This window comes from Pocillopora verrucosa, chromosome 1, assembly GCF_036669915.1.
Source record: "Pocillopora verrucosa isolate sample1 chromosome 1, ASM3666991v2, whole genome shotgun sequence".
NCBI lineage: Eukaryota > Metazoa > Cnidaria > Anthozoa > Scleractinia > Pocilloporidae > Pocillopora > Pocillopora verrucosa.
In genome coordinates this window covers 13,828,610-13,847,880 of record NC_089312.1, presented here as the reverse complement: position 1 = coordinate 13,847,880, position 19,271 = coordinate 13,828,610, and the positions used below count along the sequence as shown (strand labels likewise).

The 19,271-nt window shown below is 36.6% G+C and overlaps 2 protein-coding genes across 2 annotated transcripts; both read left to right on the top strand.

The window, feature by feature from the left end:
• The first annotated feature begins 165 nt into the window (after positions 1-165).
• On the top strand, positions 166-5,870 carry LOC131786285 (nucleolar protein 56-like). The gene is made up of 8 exons (XM_059103319.2): positions 166-190; positions 274-475; positions 1,055-1,421; positions 2,352-2,539; positions 3,169-3,320; positions 3,879-3,979; positions 4,302-4,450; positions 5,136-5,870. Exons 1-8 carry the CDS (start codon positions 188-190, stop codon positions 5,663-5,665), a joined length of 1,692 nt encoding a protein of 563 aa, XP_058959302.2. The 5' UTR covers positions 166-187; the 3' UTR covers positions 5,666-5,870.
• A 1,086-nt stretch (positions 5,871-6,956) lies between these two features.
• LOC131786314 (fumarylacetoacetate hydrolase domain-containing protein 2) lies at positions 6,957-12,885 on the top strand. The gene is made up of 7 exons (XM_059103355.2): positions 6,957-7,253; positions 8,473-8,689; positions 9,147-9,206; positions 9,573-9,735; positions 10,241-10,349; positions 11,199-11,286; positions 11,806-12,885. The coding sequence occupies exons 1-7, from the start codon at positions 7,021-7,023 to the stop codon at positions 11,866-11,868; spliced, it is 933 nt and encodes a 310-aa protein (XP_058959338.2). The 5' UTR covers positions 6,957-7,020; the 3' UTR covers positions 11,869-12,885.
• The last annotated feature ends 6,386 nt before the right edge of the window (positions 12,886-19,271 follow it).

Here is a 19,271-nt window from a genome sequence, read left to right as displayed (position 1 = left end):
TTTGATTTCTGTTGCTATTCACTCATATGTGTAATCTGAGGGAGTCAGCTCGACAGTTTTTCGTCCAAAAATGCGAGATTGCGGCTGATTAAGGCGTTTTCTTGTATTCGTTTCCAGACTTCCCAGGTCCCTCCATTTTCTCATAGGGACTGGGAGCCAATTTCTGCACCACGAGGTTCTGAACAAAATGGTAGGTCATCAAGTTATTATAGTGTTATTTTCGATCTTTTCAATTTGTTAGCGAAGTCTAACTATTTGTAATTCTTCATTTAGGTTCTCTTTGTGTTGTACGAGCATGCCTCGGGCTATGCAGTATTCAAAGTCATCGCGCAGGAAGAAATCGGAGTCCTTTTACCCGAAGTACAAGAGTCTGCTACTGATCTTTCTCGATTCGGAAAATTAGTGAAACTTGCTGCGTTTTCTCCCTTTAAATCGGGAACTAATGCACTGGATAACATCAACTGTATATCTGAAGGTTTGTGAGCGTATATACAATTCTCTGAAGTTGTTTGATCGTGGGTTGTAAAGTTTGTTTTGGTAGTACGTATTGAATGAAATTGTGCGTGACGTAGCTACAATTTGCTTCACGTGTTAGAAAGAATTGGTTTTGTTGTGCTTCTCCTTCGTCTTTTTTGACTGCACAACCAACCCTCCATCAAGTAAGATCGAGCACCGATCACGTGTGTGCATTGAAATAAACAATTAATATACTTTCATGGCGGACCTAAAATCCCCTCGAAGCTACATTTTGTAATTATTTTTTAAGCATTGTAACTTGCATGTAGTTAAGGTAGTGTGATGTCTTTTTAACTCTTTGCACCCTAGTGTAGGTATTCGTATTCTCCACACTATTCTTGACAAGGAGAATTTGTTTGACAGTTGGAAGTTTCTTAAATTGTGGACTATTTTCCTTATTCTCCTGACCTGTACATTTCAATTAAGGGGGGTACTGTGAGGAGAAATTAGAGGACAGTAACTCTTTGGGGTTAGAGGGTTAAGTTATATATTGCCAGTGATTCCAGCTGACTTAGTTTGACATTTTATGTTACTTTAGGTATTATCCATGATGACCTCAAAACATTTTTGGAGGCAAATGTTCCCACTGGGAAGAAGAAGAGTAAGGTTCTTCTTGGAGTTTCGGATGCCAAACTTGGGGCAGCTATTCAGGAGACTGTAAACATCCAGTGCGAGTCTGGTGGATTGGTGTTAGAGGTCCTCAGAGGAATAAGATTTCATTTTGAGAAGATGATCAAGGGATTGACTGGTCCAATGGCTGCCAAGGCACAGCTGGGTTTGGGCCACAGTTACTCTAGAGCAAAAGTAAAGTTTAATGTTCATCGTGTAGACAACATGATCATCCAGTCCATTAGTTTGTTGGATCAGTTGGATAAAGACATCAATACCTTTTCCATGAGAATCAGGTGTGTACAGTGATCCATGGTGTGGTTTGGGAATGGTAGGAAAATTTCTGGACATGGAAATTTGGATATTCATTTTTGTAAGGATGCACCAAAATTTGGAAAATTGATATTTGAACCTAAATTGACTGTTGATTAATCTATATTTTTTGATGATTCTTGAATGGTGGATGAGTAACGGGGTGAGAGATTTCAAATGGCAGAGTGCATAGCGTGAGGTTGATTTGAAATTAGCAGCATGATTACCCCTGAATTGTACAACATCAAGTGCCATAACTGATTGAATGTGTCAATAACAAAATGTGAGAAACTCGGGAATGAAGAATATAATGCATTGATATATATTTGGTTAAATTGTGGACCCCTTAACCTGCTCACTTGAGAAGTTTTCTTCATTTCTATTGGCTAGCATTGGCTGGTGAGGCTGGTGGCTCAAAGAGCTCAAATTTTATTGGCTACCACACTGTCCAATTAGGCCTGTAGATACAAGTGTTTGTAACTGGATGTGTAAAATGGGACAGTCTGGACCTAAAACAGCCAATAAGACCACAAATCTGATTGGTCAAGAACCTCTCATATTCAAGCAATTGTTATTGACACATTTATGATCATTACAGAAAATGCACTGAAATACCTTTTTGTGTGTTGTAAATTTATCCCTGTTTGTTCCAGATACACTTGAAATTGAACATTCATTGAAAACAAATGTTTGGAATATTTTGAAGATGAAGTTATTCCCAATGCAACTTTAGAATGGCAGAGGGAGAGGTTGATCACTTACAATGAGCACCAGAGAGTATTCTAACTTGTCCTGGGACACTACTCCATTTAAATAACCTTGAAATGCCTGCAACCTCCCCTGTCCCACAGAACCTACTCAGAACACCCTTAAAGTTTGCCTTTACTCACATGATTTTTTTTCCCTTGGTATAGAGAATGGTATTCATACCATTTCCCAGAGCTTGTCAAGATAGTCTCTGACAATTACATGTATGCAAAAGCAGCTCAATACATCAAATCTAGAAAAGATTTCTCTGAAGACAAGCTGGAAGGGTTGGAAGAAATTGTGATGGACTCAGCAAAAACCAAAGCAATTTATGATGCTTCCAAATCATCAATGGGTGAGTGAACTAATCAATTATTTTAACAGAGTGGCTTTTAAGTTGTTTAGTTAATGCTAACTTGCATTTTTTGTTGACTTTTCATCCTAAACTAAAAGAGGTTTTTTTGTGTACTGAGGTGTTCATAACAGCAAAATTCTAGCATAGTCTTCAAATGATTTTCACACTTATTTCACTTATCAATTTAATATGCCTGTGAAAGTCAAGTCTTGCTGAGGCAGGAAATGTTCCAGCTCATATTATCATCTGCTTCTATCTTGCCTACATTAGGCTGGTGTTAGAGTATTGCATGCCCTTATATCACTCTAGATCTTGAAGATGTAGAGTGTGTTCAGAAATGCATTGACTCAGTCATATCTAATACTGCGCATATACTCCATCATCTTCTACCACCCAAGAACATTAGCAGATACAATTTTGGAAACCAACATATATTTATGTCTCCAAAAATGTGCACTTAATAATTACATGAACATATTTATTTCATCCATGTCCAATCAGTAGAACTTTTATATGTAATTATATGTGGTGATACTTTACTGAAATATAACAATATATTGCACTGACATTTACAACTTTCCAGCTCAGTTACTGACCTATCTTAATTTTGTGGTTTTTTATTTCCTTAGGGATGGATATATCTCCAGTGGACTTGATAAATATACAGACCTTTGCATCAAGAGTGATCAGTCTGGCAGAATACAGGAAGAGTCTCCACACTTATTTGGTTTCTAAAATGAATCAAGTGGCACCCAATCTTTCTGCCCTCATTGGAGAGCAGGTGACATATAATGAACTTTCAGTATAGATAATACCATATTAGCCTCAAAAGTACATGTTTTCTTTCCCAGTGTCATAGCTTCATAGCAAATGAATCAAAGTACCATTTTTGGCAATTTATCCTGTGATTCCATTTGCAAAAACTTTGCTACCTTTGCTCCAATTTGTTACAGTTGTTTTTACAATGTTGTATCTGTTTGCTACAGTTGTTTTAATTATCATCAACCAGGGTTAGAATTTGTTGCTTTTTTTCTGAATCACCTCAGTCAGATTTCATCAAGTTACATTGGTAACAGTAATTTTAGAGTAACATTCAGTTTGATGATAACATTTCCATGTTGCTATTTTTATTAAAAAGTCCATGTGTAATCTACAGGAGATAAGCCAAGAAATTTGAAATAATTGGCATACAATGCAAAGATGCAATACCTTTGACACTGTTTCACCGAAATATCATCATTCTTAAAATAAAGGGATAAAGTGTTACACTGGGGGGGGGGGGGGGGAGTTTTCAACTACGTGTGTTTGAGTCAAATTGGTAAATGTGTCTTTATTTTAGGTTGGAGCTCGGTTGATCTCTCATGCTGGAAGCTTGACAAACCTGGCAAAGTATCCTGCATCCACAGTTCAGATCCTCGGAGCTGAGAAAGCTTTATTCAGGTGGCTAATTTCTTTTCAAAAAAGGTGTTCATTTTTCCTGTCAAATAGGAAAAATGATTGACTGTGCAGTTCTCTTAACTCTTTAACCCTTTAGAGTGACTAATATCTAACTTTGCCTTACAATATCACCCCTGAATCACAAATTAAGGTTGCAATAATAAAGGAAATTATTGCTAACTAAAGAAGGACTTGATTGTCTAACAAATTCTCCTGGTCAGTACTTAAGGAAATGTATAGAGAACAGAACAGAGAATATAAATATTAATGGTAAGGGTAAAGGGTTTAATTGTGATATGATTCATGTTACCTTTTTATTTCATAGAGCACTGAAGAAAAAGGGAAACACACCAAAGTATGGACTTATCTTCCATTCATCTTTTATTGGCCGTGCTGGGGTGAAGAACAAGGGTCGGATATCAAGGTACTTGGCAAATAAGTGCTCCATTGCCTCAAGGATTGACTGCTTTGCAGGTATGCTGATAATGAACTTAAACTTTGTTTGCATAATAAATGTTTTAGTGTTTCAGTCTCATAATGGTAGATCTGTTGTTGATATGATATTCTTACAGTGATCTATAATCATTTCATAGAAGTACATTTGTAGGTGGGTAGACTGTTTACTGCCTCTGTTTTCTTATCCAGATGAATTCATAAAAACTCAGAGTGCTTTTCTTAAAAGGTTCTTTCTTTTCATGACCAAAGAAAATTATGAAAAATTGAGGACCATTAACTGTCCAAACACCGCATCAACCTAAATACATTCACATCCCCAAATCACGTGTGGAACCTGTTGCTTGTACTATTTTAGATATGGCAAGTGTTGAGCAAATAAAAAGAAAAATCACTGATAAGAAATTGAATCCATCTGATTTGCCTCTCTCAACCACCAAGCCCTCAGGGAACTTTTGTCCCGTCAAATCAAGCACTGTAGATTCTTCTGTTAGATGCCCAGGTAACACTTTTGAAGTCCTATCGTTGCAGATCTCAATCGAAACAAGATGTTTGCACTTTTCTCGTTCATTGCTTATGGGATTTTGGGATCAAATATCAGTGCAGAAAAACTTAATTACACAGCGATAAACGAGTAAATTAATCAGTAGGTTAATAACGATTTATTGAATGATTCTGATTGTCTGATTTTTTTTTCTATTAACAGAAACACAGTCCAGTGTGTTTGGTCAGAAGTTACACGACCAAGTGGAGGATCGACTGAAATTCTACGAAACAGGAGAGGCTCCAAGGAAGAATATTGAAGTTATGAAAGAGGCTATAGCAGAGTTTGTGGAAACGAGCAATGCGGCCGATGACGAATCGACTGAGAAAAAGAAAAAGAAGAAGAAAAAGAAGGAGAAAAAACAGAAGGATGAAGCTGTTGAGGAAGAAGAGCAAGCGGCTTTGGATACGTCCGCTGCTTCAGAAAATGGGCACGATGAAGGGAGCAAAAAGAAGAAGAGAAAAAACAGACAAGATGAAGCTGTTGAAGAAGAAGAGCAAGCGGCTGTGGATACGTCCGCTGCTTCAGAAAATGGGCACGACGAGGGAAGCAAAAAGAAAAAGAAGAAAAAGGAGAAAGGAGAGAAGAGAAAGGCAGAGGAAGAAGAAGAGGAAGTCGTGCCTGTCATTAGCCAAGAATCAAGTGAGTCGAAGAAAAAGAAGAAAAAGAAAAAAAGAACTGACGAAGAATAATGTGCCACTGATTTAGCTTACACCTCCTGTCCAGCACAACTACTGCATTGAGGCCAGACACTTCATGGTCTGAGACAAAATGTTTTTATAATTGAAGTCAGTTGTTTTAAATGAAATAAGTAATGTATGTCGTTTCTTACCAGTAATAGAAGAGAAAGAATTCGTTTGCCTGGTATGCTCTTAATTAAACTTATCTTTTTTCGTTCTCTCTTGTCTGTTTTTGCTGATGACGCGACGATAGCCTTTTAATTTGTTTGTAGCCCGCTTAGTTTCAGATGGTCAAACTGGCCACGCCCCAATCTCTTTAAATTTCCTACATAATCCTTTTATAGACCCGTACAATAGATGAGGCTATGACAGTCACAATGTTGCATCCAATGATGTACAAGAGGAAAACAGTTTTTGAAAGCTTCTTCTTCATAACAATGCGTCAGTCACCATTTCTCTGGGACGTGATTGGTATATTTACAAATGATCCATCTCCTTTTCAATCTAATGAGCTCACCCACATCAGATTTCCCCATAGATAAAAGTGATTTGTCCACTCGTTAAACCTTTCCTAGAATGAAAAGGGGGAAATTTTCATGCTTCCAAGGTATTTCCGAGACTCACTTTTATATTAAAATTGAAAATAGTTTGGCATCCTGTACTGAGAAACTGCCCGTGCATACTATGAGCTATCTACTTTCAGAGTAGAGATAGCTATGCCATCTATCGGGTTTCATTCGTTCGAGGTAAGGAAGGTTTACTTCATTATCGATATTTCATTCGAAATGAGAATGAAGAAAAGTAGCAATGAGTTTCGATTTGCCTACCCAAAGACCATTACTTACAAGCGCGGTGTCGAATTATGGTCCTCTGCTACAGGATTCTATTAGTAAATTTTGCTGCCGTAAGGCTCGTCGCGGCTAACGCGCGCGCAAGAGATCAGACGTTGATGAAGATCTCCCTCTGACCTATCCGTACGCGTTTTACCTCGCGAGTGCTCCATTCTCACTCGCGCAACTTCTTCGTATGCTACATTTCTTCGAGGGTGTCACCATGGCAGCCTATTTCACGGCGTCAAAGTGGTTAAATTGTCCAGTCACATGAAATCCTTAAAGCCATGTCTACCATATTCAGGCACTAATTTTTAAGATATGAATTTTTAAAACATTTTTAGTGCTGCTTACGTAGACTGGATAGCACTTAGTACTCCCGTTCCGATTCAGAAAGACCCTCTGGTCAAGACTCCAAACGTACTTACGGTCCTGAGGGCCAAGACACAATTAGTGACGTCGTACATGACAACGTGGACGAGTCGTCCCTTTTCATGGCAAACCAGTGAAGAACTTTGAATCGTGTTTGACTGCTTTATGTTACGGCATTTGCTCGGGATCCGCCCAGATCTTATACACAGTTGTATACTTAGTCGATTTAAGCACACTATGCGTCTTATTCAATTTGTTGAAGGTGGAAGGCAGAGGGTTGGTGTCGAGACCAAAGATGGCGGCAATGTGGTTGACTTGTGTGCTGGCGAATCCTCCATCCCAAGTGATATGAAATCTTTCCTAGAAGGAGGAGAAGAGATGATGAAGAAAGCGCAAAGGTAAAAGCTAGTGTGGTTTGATATTCAGAGTGAGCACAAAATAAATTGCGTATATATTTGGGTACACATGTTCATTGGAGCCTAACCTACCCCGATACCTACCCCCACTTTGAAAGTGGGGCGGGGGACGGGAAGGGGGGGATGGTGAGGTTGGGGTTGGGTTTCTGACCCTGTCTTTAACTTAATTCCTTCTAAGGCCCGATAGCAAAACATGTTAGCTGTTTGCTTTTGGCCTCTTGTCTACCGGCAGAGTAAGCCTCCTCAGATCAACGCCACTGCTCTCTGCATAGTGCTGGTAGAACGCCTGCCAGGCTAGGTTAATATGATGTGTTTATGGTTTTGTTGATGCAGATTTCTCTCTGAAAAGGTGTAAATTAGCCCCTACCCAACCTTGTTAACTAGCGCAGATGATCATTTGTTTCTTTCCTCAGGAGAACTACTCTGGTAACTTCTCTTAATCATGCTTGGTTTGGAAGTTGCAAATGTCTTTTCTGTAGAACTTAAAGAATATCATTTTTATCTTAATTCTGAAGGAAAAGGGAAGGTGGCAAACACATGGAATAGATTGACTGGGTCATTCTGTTGTGCTCTTGGGTAATGCACCTAAACAAGGGTCCTGCATGCTATTTACGTGAAGCATGATTGGGGGATTTTCCCAGGAAAGCTGATTTAAATTTTTTTTATTCTTGAATTGTTATTAAAGATGATAAGATCTTTTCACTTTTATTTAAATGCAACCCATGAATAAAGAGCTGAATTAAACATTATTCTTGAACCATTTTGTTTTGCAAGATGAATTTGTGATTACTCCAAATGGCTCAACTGAGAGGATCAAAAGCTTTATAAACAGGTCCAAAAAAGTGAAAACATCCATTTGTGAATTGTTTTTTTTTTCTTATTTAAAACCTGATTGTCTTGATTATGGAGTAAACATGAAAGACTTTAGGATATTATTTGTGATGTGTGAAAAGGCCAAACATTTTTACATGACCAAATTTTTTACAAAAGGGTAAGGGGGACACTCTTAAACTTTAAAGTGCCTATTTTCACTCTGTAGAGTAATTACCTGGGAGTACCTATGACAGACCAGTCTGGAGAAGCAGTGATGCTCTTAATCACTTTATGCTGCTAAACCAAAAGAAGCTTTGTTGGTTTGGGCCACTTGGTTGTTAAGACCTGACCTCATAAAAATTATTCTGTTAATTTTTTTTCATTGTAGGGTAGTGGATGGAGGTCAACATGTGTTGAAGAGGGCAGATATTCAACTTAAGGCTCCAATTCACAATCCTAATAAACTCATCTGCATTGGAATGAACTATGTTGACCACTGTTTAGAGCAGAATGTTCCTTTGCCCACAGAACCTGTAATTTTTAGCAAGTTTACTAATGCAATAACAGATCCAGGAGCACCAATCATTTATCCTGAGGAGACACAGGTCTGTTATTTTTCCAAGAGGTTTAGAATCTTTAATCAACTTATTGCTTGACTTTTAAAACTTATCACACAGCCAGTTAATTGTGTATACTACAATCTGTCACAAAGTTACATTTAGTCAACATGGTGACATAACATGACTTAGTAATATGATTGTCAACTAATTTGATAACAGACTGTAGCATTGGTGCAGCCAGTTTTTAGGGCAATATTGAAAAAATGAAGTTTTTATTAACCTCTCTGTAGACAATACCTTCCATTGATGATCCCACAAACAAGAACAGCAAAAGAAAATGTAATGTGATTAAGTGATAAGGCATGAAGGTGTCTTAAACCATCATAGAAAGTCTGTATGTAGCTCATAGCACATTAAACTTTCCTTTTTGGAGAAGAATCAGCTTGGCCTCATCTGATAGTCAATAATGTATTCCGTTATTGATGACATTTTTGATTCACAGGAACTAGACTTTGAAGTTGAGCTTGCCTTTGTCATTGGAAAAACAGGAAAGAAGATTAAGGTATTCTTGTTATCCATTGAAAGCACATTCCAGGCTCTTCTTCTTCCAAAGACTTTAAATCAAGGGCCAAATATGCCAATACCTGCTATCCTCCAGGGTCATCTTTTATTGATTAACACTTCCTAAGGTGCCGATAAGGAGAATTTGTTTATCAATCAATGGGTTCTTTAAGTTGGTTATTGTTTCCTTTATTCTGGTGACTTTAATGTGTGATTCAGGGATGATATTGTAAGGAGAAATTAGATGCTAGTCACTCTTAGGGGTTAAAGGGTTAATGTATTCCTGTTTATAATTTGAACTTATTTGAAGAGGACCCAACTCTATTTTTACTGAGTATTTACTTATCTGTATGAATTTCACTGGCAGGAAAGTGAAGCATTGGAGTATGTTGCAGGCTACACTGTGGTACATGATGTTAGTGCACGGGACTGGCAGCTAAAGAAAAATAGTGGACAGTGGCTAATAGGGAAAACATTTGATTCATTTTGTCCAATTGGTCCTGCTATAGTCACTAAGGAATCTATATCAGGTAATGTCAATACTGACAATGTTCTGTGTATACTACATTTACTCAATTAAATGGTGCAAGGTTTCTGAACCCTTTACACCCCAATGTCAGTATGCATATTCTCCATACTGCTCTCCATACATTTTCTAAGGTGCTTACAAGGAGAAGTTGTTTATCAATCAAGAGCTTCTTTAGTTTGGGATCATCTCCTTCATTCTTGTTTGTTCTTCATGTTTGATTCAGGGGTGTTTTGTAAGAAGAAATTAGATGCTAGTCACTTGAGGGTTAGGGGTAATTTTTCTGGGGAAGAAAAGAAAGAAAAAGAAAAGAAGGAAAAGTGATATTTTTTTCTGAAGAAAGGAGAAAAATCCAAAGTCATCACAAGCAGCAGTGATTAGTGAAAGCTAATAATTATAAGCCATCATTAAACAGTAATTTGGGGAGTTTCATCTTCTGAGGTTTCACTTGATTATAAATTCAACCTGTCTCAATATTTTTGACTGATTGTGTGTGGCTTTTTCTCTAGATCCCCACAAGCTGGGAATCCGTTGTCGTGTTAATGGTAACGTCATGCAAGACTCAAACACTGAAAATTTGGTGTTTAAGACAGAAGCACTGGTTTCTTTCATATCTAGGTAAGGAGTGCTAAATTAAAGAATACTGTGAGTTCTTTGATATATCACATTCCTGCATCCATGCAATGTCCTGGTAAGAGCTTGGTGTTCTTGTTACACAAGCTATGGACAACTCTATTTGTCTCCAGGAAGATTTGTTCTCTCTGTAATGTTAAGCACAACTAAATTAAATGTCTATTAAGTATATAAAACTCTTTCAAGTTACCTAAAGGAAGCTGCAGTGTGTTACTAACAACAAATTCTATATTAAGATATGGTTATTAAAAAAATGCATCATTTCCATGTTCAGAGGAAAGGTAACTTTTTGCTACAGTTGCTAGATACATGTGGATTAAAAGGTAATTCTATCACAAGGATTGGACAAAGAGAAAGTCTAAGTCTACAGTGAAAATTCAAATCCTAGCCTTGCACTAGCAAGTTGCAAGCTCCACCATTGATTATGTGTAAGCCATGTTCTTTGTTGACCTACAATTCTCAAAGGGCACTTTTAACATTGGTGATCTTAGCAATATGCAAAATGCACTTAGATGTGTTTTAGCTTGTTATATGATTTTCTTGCTGATGAGCTTGACATGGCTGAGTGTTGTGGCATTAGCAATCACAAACTTGGGTCTAAAATCCTCAGAGGTCTCTTCATGCAGGCCTCACATAATATTTATTTATTCATTCTTCCCTTCCCACAAATGGACTTCATATGGTTTTCAGTTATTGTGAGAGGAAAAAAAAAGTTTTAATGTGAGCCACTGGGGAATGTATGGTTTAAACTAAAAATAGTTTGTGGAACTATAGATTAATAAGCTTATACAGGCATGAGTTTATTGACAATTTGTTGTATGACTTCAATTTTAGATTTATTACCCTATCTCCTGGTGATGTAGTTATAACAGGTACTCCACCAGGTGTTGGCTGTTTCAGAAAACCTCCTGTATACCTCAAGGTTAGTAAATGTTAATTGCTAAGTTAACAAGAAACACCCCAACACAACCCATGCTAGGCATTTAGTGGTCATTTGAAAGAAAAGATGTACCAAGAACTATACTACCTCAAGGGTTTGCAAGCAGAATTGGAAAAGGTTCAGTCTTTCACCCTTCCTCAAAGTAATCCTGGATTACTTTTGACACTCAATAATTGAGAAATTGCTTTAAGCCAAAATGGATGTAATAGCATTAAACCAAACAAAAGTAAGGAAAGTATTGCAAGTAGCTGATAAGAACTCAGAGTACAAACAAATAAACTACCTTAAGTACGGAAAACACAAGTGACAGAGGCACAACTAGTCTCAGCTATGAAGCTGATTGGTGGAGAGAGACATGTGAGTGTTGTGCACCAATCAGAGAGCATTTTGAAGCAAAATCAATGCAGTCCATGATTACTTTTGACATTGGTTGGAAATTGCTCTAACAAGCAGTTATTGTAAGGTACCAGGCAACAAACTTTAATATCACTTTATTTGCAGAGAGGTGATGTGGTGGAATGCGAAATTGATGAAATCGGATGTATCTCAAACACAATTCAGTGAAGTGGTCTTGGCTAAAGTGTCTACACTAAACAGCTAGTCACATCTAGAAACCTTCAGTTCATTATCAAGTCATTTCAAGCCATTCTGATCCAGGAAATATGCAAAAAATACAGCAAATCTATATAACTTCTAAGGACTTTACTTAATTTTTCAAAATAAAAAATACATGTAATCATAATTTAGGAAGAATCATAGTTTGAATACTAACAAAATACAAGGAGTATCTAATACACTGACATAATTAACAATAATTTAAATCAATTATATTTTATCAATTGGAACACCCTTAATTATGTTAAGATTTCACTATACATGTTCAGCCTTTATTTCAAAATGGTCTGTATACTTTAAGCTGAAAGCTTTACACACATGCATGAAGCTGGAAAAAACATGAAATTAAGTGAGTGTTTACTAAAGTGGAGGTTTTAAAAACTATTCCGGTAAATGCATTTGACCAACTGCTAGATGTAGGGTTGGGTATCAGCAAAGGGAGCGGACTGGATGTAGCTTCTTTATATTTCTTTCTTTATATTTTTCTCTGCAGCTGAGGGTAATATTTAAGGAAAAACAGAAAAAGTGATTTAATTTTTTGGCAGGTAATTTTTGGATGTTATCATGGGTTTTAGCCATCTGAATGTTGGTATTCTGATCGCCCAAAGCCTGTGGTCAGCTCATTGTAGGAAATAAATGCTTCATGAAACTCAATAACTAACTGGCTCCTTTAATTTCCACCCCAAGAAATTTTGATACAAAAAGTTTGGATAACTAGGTAAGAGGGAGGTTTTATTGGCTCAATTTAGTCTAAAAAATTTATTTTAAGTAGATTCTGGAAAGTACCCTCAGGTGGCGAGGCGTTACCAAGTACAATTTCTCAAAATTTGCGCAAATTTTCCACATTTTAAAAATTTGGCACATCTTTTGGTAATCTTTTTTTTTTCGCAAAATAAGGTAAAGGGGAAATGTTAAATAGGTAAAAGATAATACTTAAAAGCTTAATAAAGATTTAACGTGACGATATGAATCAAAGATACTGGGTTTAATATATAGAGAGTAGGAAAGCGTTTAGAAATTAAGGTCTTGTATTGGATCATGAGAACCAATTTTCTCTCGCGGAGTTTGCTCCAACATTGCTCGGTTTAGAGGGAAAAAGAAACCTTTTTCATTTTCCCTGTGGTATTTTCCTCTGTGGTAAGCGCTGAGAGGATATCTCATTCAAGTTACGTTTCCTTAAACAGTTCATTTTTCTTTCTTCTTCTGTCTATGAGGGAATACTTTACCCTTTACACCACAGATCAGTTCCATATACATTTTGTAAGGTGCCGACAAGGAGAATTTTGTGTAACAATCAAGAGCTTCTTCAGTTAGTGATAATTTCCTTTACTCTAACCCATAACCGGACCAATGCAGCTAAGGCGTTGGCTCACAAAAACCTGACGGAAAAAGAACACCACAATGAAAAATGGCGATTCATCTAGGTAGAAACTAGCACATCCCACCCCCAGGACGAGGCTATATACTCTTAAAAGAATCGAAAGTGGGTAATTTAGTGTTAAGAACTGGGTTGAAAACGTAAATTAGCCACCGTAAAGGGTAAAAAAGCTGACGTTTCGAGCGTTAGCCCTTCGTCGGATGGCTAACGCTCGAAACGTCAGCTTTTTTACCCTTTACGGTGGCTAATTTACGTTTTCAACCCAGTTCTTAACACTAAATTACCTGCTATACTCTCCCACCGACGCAGCACCACAGTTTCTTTAGAAACTTACCCCTTTATTCAGTATACAAAGTGGTTTGAATATTCATATTCTGTTTGAATTCGATGTATTTGATATCCCAAATACACTAAGTGTTGCTAACGTAACACCCTGGAGATGTTTCACTTCTTTATTGGTTCCTGAGAAGTTGAATATGTTTGTGACATCAGTAAAGCGTCTTTTCCAGGTTTGACCGAGAGAAGGCAAATCACGACCCGCCCATCCCCACCCCTCATCCTCCGGTAGAGCTCTACTCCAGTCTGCAGGTATTTGGCTCCAAATGTCCAAGAAGTTTGTTTTCTTTTCCTTCGTTGTTACACTTCGTTTTAGCGTCGTTGGGACCAAATACCACTAATATACTTCGTTGATACGCGTCGACTCTCAGTTTGACCTGAATGATGTGCCCATTACTTATTAATAACAAAGGATTCAAACAGAATATGATACTATGAACACTATGAGGAACTCGTAGATATATTGTGCAGAACATAATTGAAGTAGAGGTAACTGTAACAGAAACCAACTTGAATGACGCTGCGATCATAAGTAATTTCTTACAGATTCGATAGTTTAAACTTTTGATCACTCGAGGGACTGGGATCAAGGCTTCTCTCACTCAACCGCCGGAAATTGTAGTTGCCCTACAGGGGCAAGCTGTCTTTTGATTTCGGGTTCTTTTTACTTTACATTCCCTTCATAAGAGAATAATCATGCGTTTTCTTTACTTTGCGTTTTAATCACCTGTTTTGAACTGCAACGTTTTGCGAATCTACGCTATTTTTCCATTTTACGAAGACTACTAAGTCTTATATGGAAGTTTCAACCGTTCAAATCTCACAAAACCGACAGAGGGACACTTTCTTACAGTTAAAATAACTATTTTACAGTTGCCTGTAACTCCAATCCAAAAGGACGGTCAATGCCTGCGCAAGATTCTGAATCTTCTACTCTGATCGCGCGGTTAAAGTTTTTTCCTGGTTGCAGAGCAGATTGCTTTATGCAATTACGTTCCACTAATTTTTGTTCGCCTTTGACACGCTAATCCGTCACACCATAGTTAGTAGAGGTCTCCTCTACTAACTATGGTCACACACAATACTTTTTATTCGTGATTAGGTAGCTGAGCGTGCAAATAAAACTAAGGGTGAGATCTGTGAGATATCAGCCCATGATTGGCTGAAAATCGTAATCCATATTCATTAGGAATTGTAGAATTTTCAGCAAACCATGCTGTCCGCCGAAGAGTGAAGACGTTCCGTACCTAACTGCTAAAGAATAATTTGCACTCTGGAGGAAAAAGGCGTTTGAAGTGTAAAGAAGAGCAACGAAAGTAGTCTCGTAAAACTAGAGCAAAAGGTGAGCAATTCTATGGAAAATATTGCCTTAAACTCCTTCACGGAGCTGAACTCAATAGTAACGACTTATTAAGCTAGTTAAACGAGTCAGCAGCACGTGGACTTAGCGGCTCTTCAGCTTGTAGCTTGCTTGCGTGAGGGTGCAGGCCTCTGCAGAAGTCAAACCGATGGTTGTAGTAAATTACATTACTTCGATTGACCGAACGTGTTAGATTTGTTAGGGCGTCATTTCAAAGTTGGCGGCTTTATGGATTGAAGACCTATTTACCGAAATATTTATTTCGTAGCTCTCTAGATAACATGTCGTCGTAAAATCTGTTTTATAATGTTGGTGTAGGTTCAGTGCATAAAGCAGTTCTTGATCATATCTCCAAATTTTCGCTTTCAGAAAGAGTAAAACTGCCAGAAGGATGGGACGACAAAGAAACAAAGGACAAAGATCCAAAGAGGACAATGGAATAATTGAATATACTGAAGATACCACAAAGATAAGAACATTGCAATTATTTATTATCAGTACTGGTAGCAAAAATGGTGGCTGTTTAACATCTTATTTTTGTAAGAACACTTTTCTTCACCAATGATCAGATTTAGTTCAAGTTGTACTTGGAAATGGATAGAATATTTGGTAGGTGATTCTCGTGGTTTACATTTAGCCACCATTTTTGAATTAGTTTATTGTGGTACGGATTGTTCTGCAGACAATGAGCGATCAAATGATGTTTCCGAACTAACCCCAATTTTAGTTAAATTTATCTCGCATTGCCTTCAAAAAAAGTAACAGTTTAAAATTGAAAGCCGAGATGAACTCGACTATAGAAAACTAAGGAGCTTAAATTGATAATTACGTGGGATTATCGCTCATTTTTTTGCCTAAGAGTCTGTATCACAATTATACCTCAGTTGATGGCACTCAAATGTGATATCTCGTTTAGATGGCACTGTTCACCTCAATTCGAATCTTAAAAATTGAAACTAGTCTTGCCTTTTTGTGGTCGACAAACGAACCAGACCATTGACTGGACTATACAAGATCTTCAACATGCAGCACTGACTATTTTGAACAACTTTTCCAAAGTAAATCCGACTGGTTTACTACTGTAAATTAGAACAGACTCCTGTCAACAAATGTGAGAAAAAAAATAACACCTAACAACTGATTTCATGACATTAACACAACCGAACGAACGAAACGGAAAGACCCAACTTTACAGACTGATTGAAACTTCCTGAACTCAACCCGAGTATCGCTATTTAAGTCCTACGCTGCTAAAAACATCACAGAAAAACTGACCAACTTGTTCAAGAACCAGACTCAAGACTTGACTCTAACGATGACTTTACTCGAGTTGACGAAAGTTACGTCACTACCACCAACAAAAACAATTTACCAACAGGACCAACCTCACTCACGCGGACGATCGACTTCGATTTACTTTGCTGAAAATTTCGTTGTTTTCTTTTTCTCTATTTTTGTACAAAAGGCAACAAGAGACTTAAGGAAAAGTTGAAAACAACATTAGTATAAGTCACATTCAATTTTCGACAAAATTTGTTTAGGGAATCGACCTCGTTCAATAAAGAGCACAAATTCCCATTAAAATGCCATCTTAATAGTTTATTCACTGCTTTGTTGCATCAACTGAGGTTGGCTTCAGTTTACAAGAGGACATTGGCTTCAACTTTCTGACTAAATTTTGAAATCAGTCGAGCAAGTTTACGCTGTGTTTGAATCTCAACCACTTTTTCGGATTAGTTTTTTTCGGAGAAAATATACCAATGTTCTCTTGTTGTTCTGGAAGCCATATCTTTGAAACTCAAATGTCTGGTTAGGAATGCTCCAAAAACGCCCATGGAGATGAATTTTATCGTTACATGAAACAGTTTAAATGAATTTTTGTTACTGATGAAGGAATATAGGTTTGATTTGTTATCGCTATAGCGGACTAATTATTGGATCGCAAGAGGAAAAATTAAAGACATTGAAACTCCTCTATTAATAAACAATTGATGTACACGAACATTACCAAAGTTTCCGTTTTCGGATCGGTACAAAGGAATACTGACTTCTATATCTCGACGGAATTTCAGTTTTAACTGGAAATTGGACGTCAAATTCTTCACAATCGTGGAAAAAATGCAATTGGATCGAACGAACAAACGAGTATGCTAATCAAACAATTTGTCATTGATAGTTCAAAAAAAAAAAACCAAAGAATTTTAAGAGGTGCTCAAGAGATTTTTTCTCTAAAAGCACACCCTAAGAAACGTGGGAAGAAAAACAATACGCATTTTTTGATATTGTATTTGCGCCAAATTAAAAAACTCTTTTAGATATTTTCATTGCACATGTTGATAACGAGGAATGAAAGAAATTCATTTTATTTGAACATCGTAATTAGACAGTACATTTGAAAGAAAACATGTTGATTTTGCAAAACGTGTGAGCTTAGAGCGCAAATTAGTCAACTCTGTTCATGGTCTCGTTCTCTTTAACAGTTCATAGGTCAAAAGTTTTCTAGAAATTGTTTGTCTTTCTGCTGTTTTTTGTAACGATATCTCCTCAATTCGACCCTTTAAATCAAATAATGAGTCACTGTCTAAACCAGGCATTTGGTTTTAAAGTGCAACGTAGTTTATATATCTCTAAAGAGGAAGGAAGATCTTTTGTGCTATTATTCAGTGTAATACAGGAGTACAGGATTAAAAAAAGAACTTCACAAAACTAACTGGTTCTGATCTACAAATTACTGGAATTTTAGATTTAATAATTCGATATTTTTTTGTATTCTATGTCATTGAATAAAGAATGAAAATTGAAAAAATTTTTCGGAAAAAACAGATTTGATTAATTTGCTTCAGGAATCCGGTTGATTGTATTTTATGACTTGATTTTATATCAAACTTGGAGCCTTATTGTGACAAGTCTTAGCTCTTGTAGCTAAAATTTAAATAGTATGCTCCAATAAGTTATTTTGTTCATTTTTTCAAATCGTTTATATTTAATTTAAAACGTTTAGAGCCTAATCGTGAAATTTGTCATTTGCCTCGGTATTTCTTCAACAAGAAATTTTGTCAGTCAAATAGTCATCTGGTTCAAATTTGGCCGAGTTTTTTTAATAACAATAACATAAACAAAACATAGAAGTATTTTGTGGCTAAATCAAAGAAAAAAACATGCCGTTAATTTTTTTCAGAAATATATTCAATTCTCTGTGCAAATTGCTTCGTGAACTCATTTCAAATCCTGGATTTAATTTTCTTTTTTTTCTTTTAATCCTGTGTCCTGTGTTACGTTTGAAAGCTAGTTGACTGAAAGATCTTTCATCCGGACATAGCACCATGGCAAGTTATATGCTAAAAACATTGATTGGTTTTAAAAACTTGAGGGTAAAAAGATAATTCCGTTTGAGCTGTTCATACCTTGCCATGGTGCTCTTTAATTTGCAATCCTTATACATATATCATGGTACCTCGTGCAAGAAAATTGTAGTTTTCTTTTTTTCAAACTTGTACACTGATGAAAAAAAGTTCATTTTGACGGAAATGTCGGGAATTTGAATTTTTGTATAACCAAAGGACAATTTTGTGCACGAGTTGCTGCTTAAATATTTTTTGGTGGGAAATTTTAAAGAAAGCCTTGTTTAAATTTTTGTCGAAAACGTTGCCAGGGGAAACTCTGTGCAAATCGAACCAAATTTTCCCGCCAAAAGTCTTAGTATATAGACGAAAAATTTTTCTTCACACTTTTTAATTAAATTAATCGAAACTCACTTATCTAATTAAAATATTTTGAAGTAAAAAAGAACTGTTGTACATTGAATTTGATTTATTAGAGATAATAAAGATCACAAAGGAAACTGCTAATAAAATCTGTTAACTTTATTGAACAAATATATTGGACTAGACAAGCAAATAAATAACTTTTATTTGAAGCAATATTACAAAGACTGAGTAAAATTTAAAAAAAAAAGGCGCATGCGTATTTTGGGCGCCTGTATTTTTTTAAGTTTTTTGGCGGGAAAATTCACCACATTTGAACAGATGTTACTTGCAGAATTAATAGAGAAAATTGGCGCATGTAGTTTTTTCTAAGTTTTTTGGCGGGAAATTAAAAATTTTGAACAGCCCTCTAGCACAAGTTAAACTGCCAAAATTTTTTGAAAGTCGAATAAAAATCGTTAAATGACGCTTGCTTACGTCTGGCTTCAAGTCCTGGAAGAATTATTGGTTTGATTCGCTGTGTTCTTGAGAGAAACGAGTTGTAACTGTTTTGTACCTCCTAAGAAATCTTGTC

Bases quoted from the DNA above. Each gene is read 5' to 3' on its own strand.
- LOC131786285 (XM_059103319.2), top strand. The intron at 476-1,054 runs GTTTGTGAGCGT...ATGTTACTTTAG, and splicing joins CATCAACTGTATATCTGAAG to GTATTATCCATGATGACCTC. The intron at 1,422-2,351 runs GTGTGTACAGTG...CCCTTGGTATAG, and splicing joins ACCTTTTCCATGAGAATCAG to AGAATGGTATTCATACCATT.
- LOC131786314 (XM_059103355.2), top strand. From the start codon at position 7,021: ATGTTACGGCATTTGCTCGGGATCCGCCCAGATCTTATACACAGTTGT. The intron at 8,690-9,146 runs GTCTGTTATTTT...TTTGATTCACAG, and splicing joins TTTATCCTGAGGAGACACAG to GAACTAGACTTTGAAGTTGA. The intron at 9,207-9,572 runs GTATTCTTGTTA...TTTCACTGGCAG, and splicing joins AAACAGGAAAGAAGATTAAG to GAAAGTGAAGCATTGGAGTA.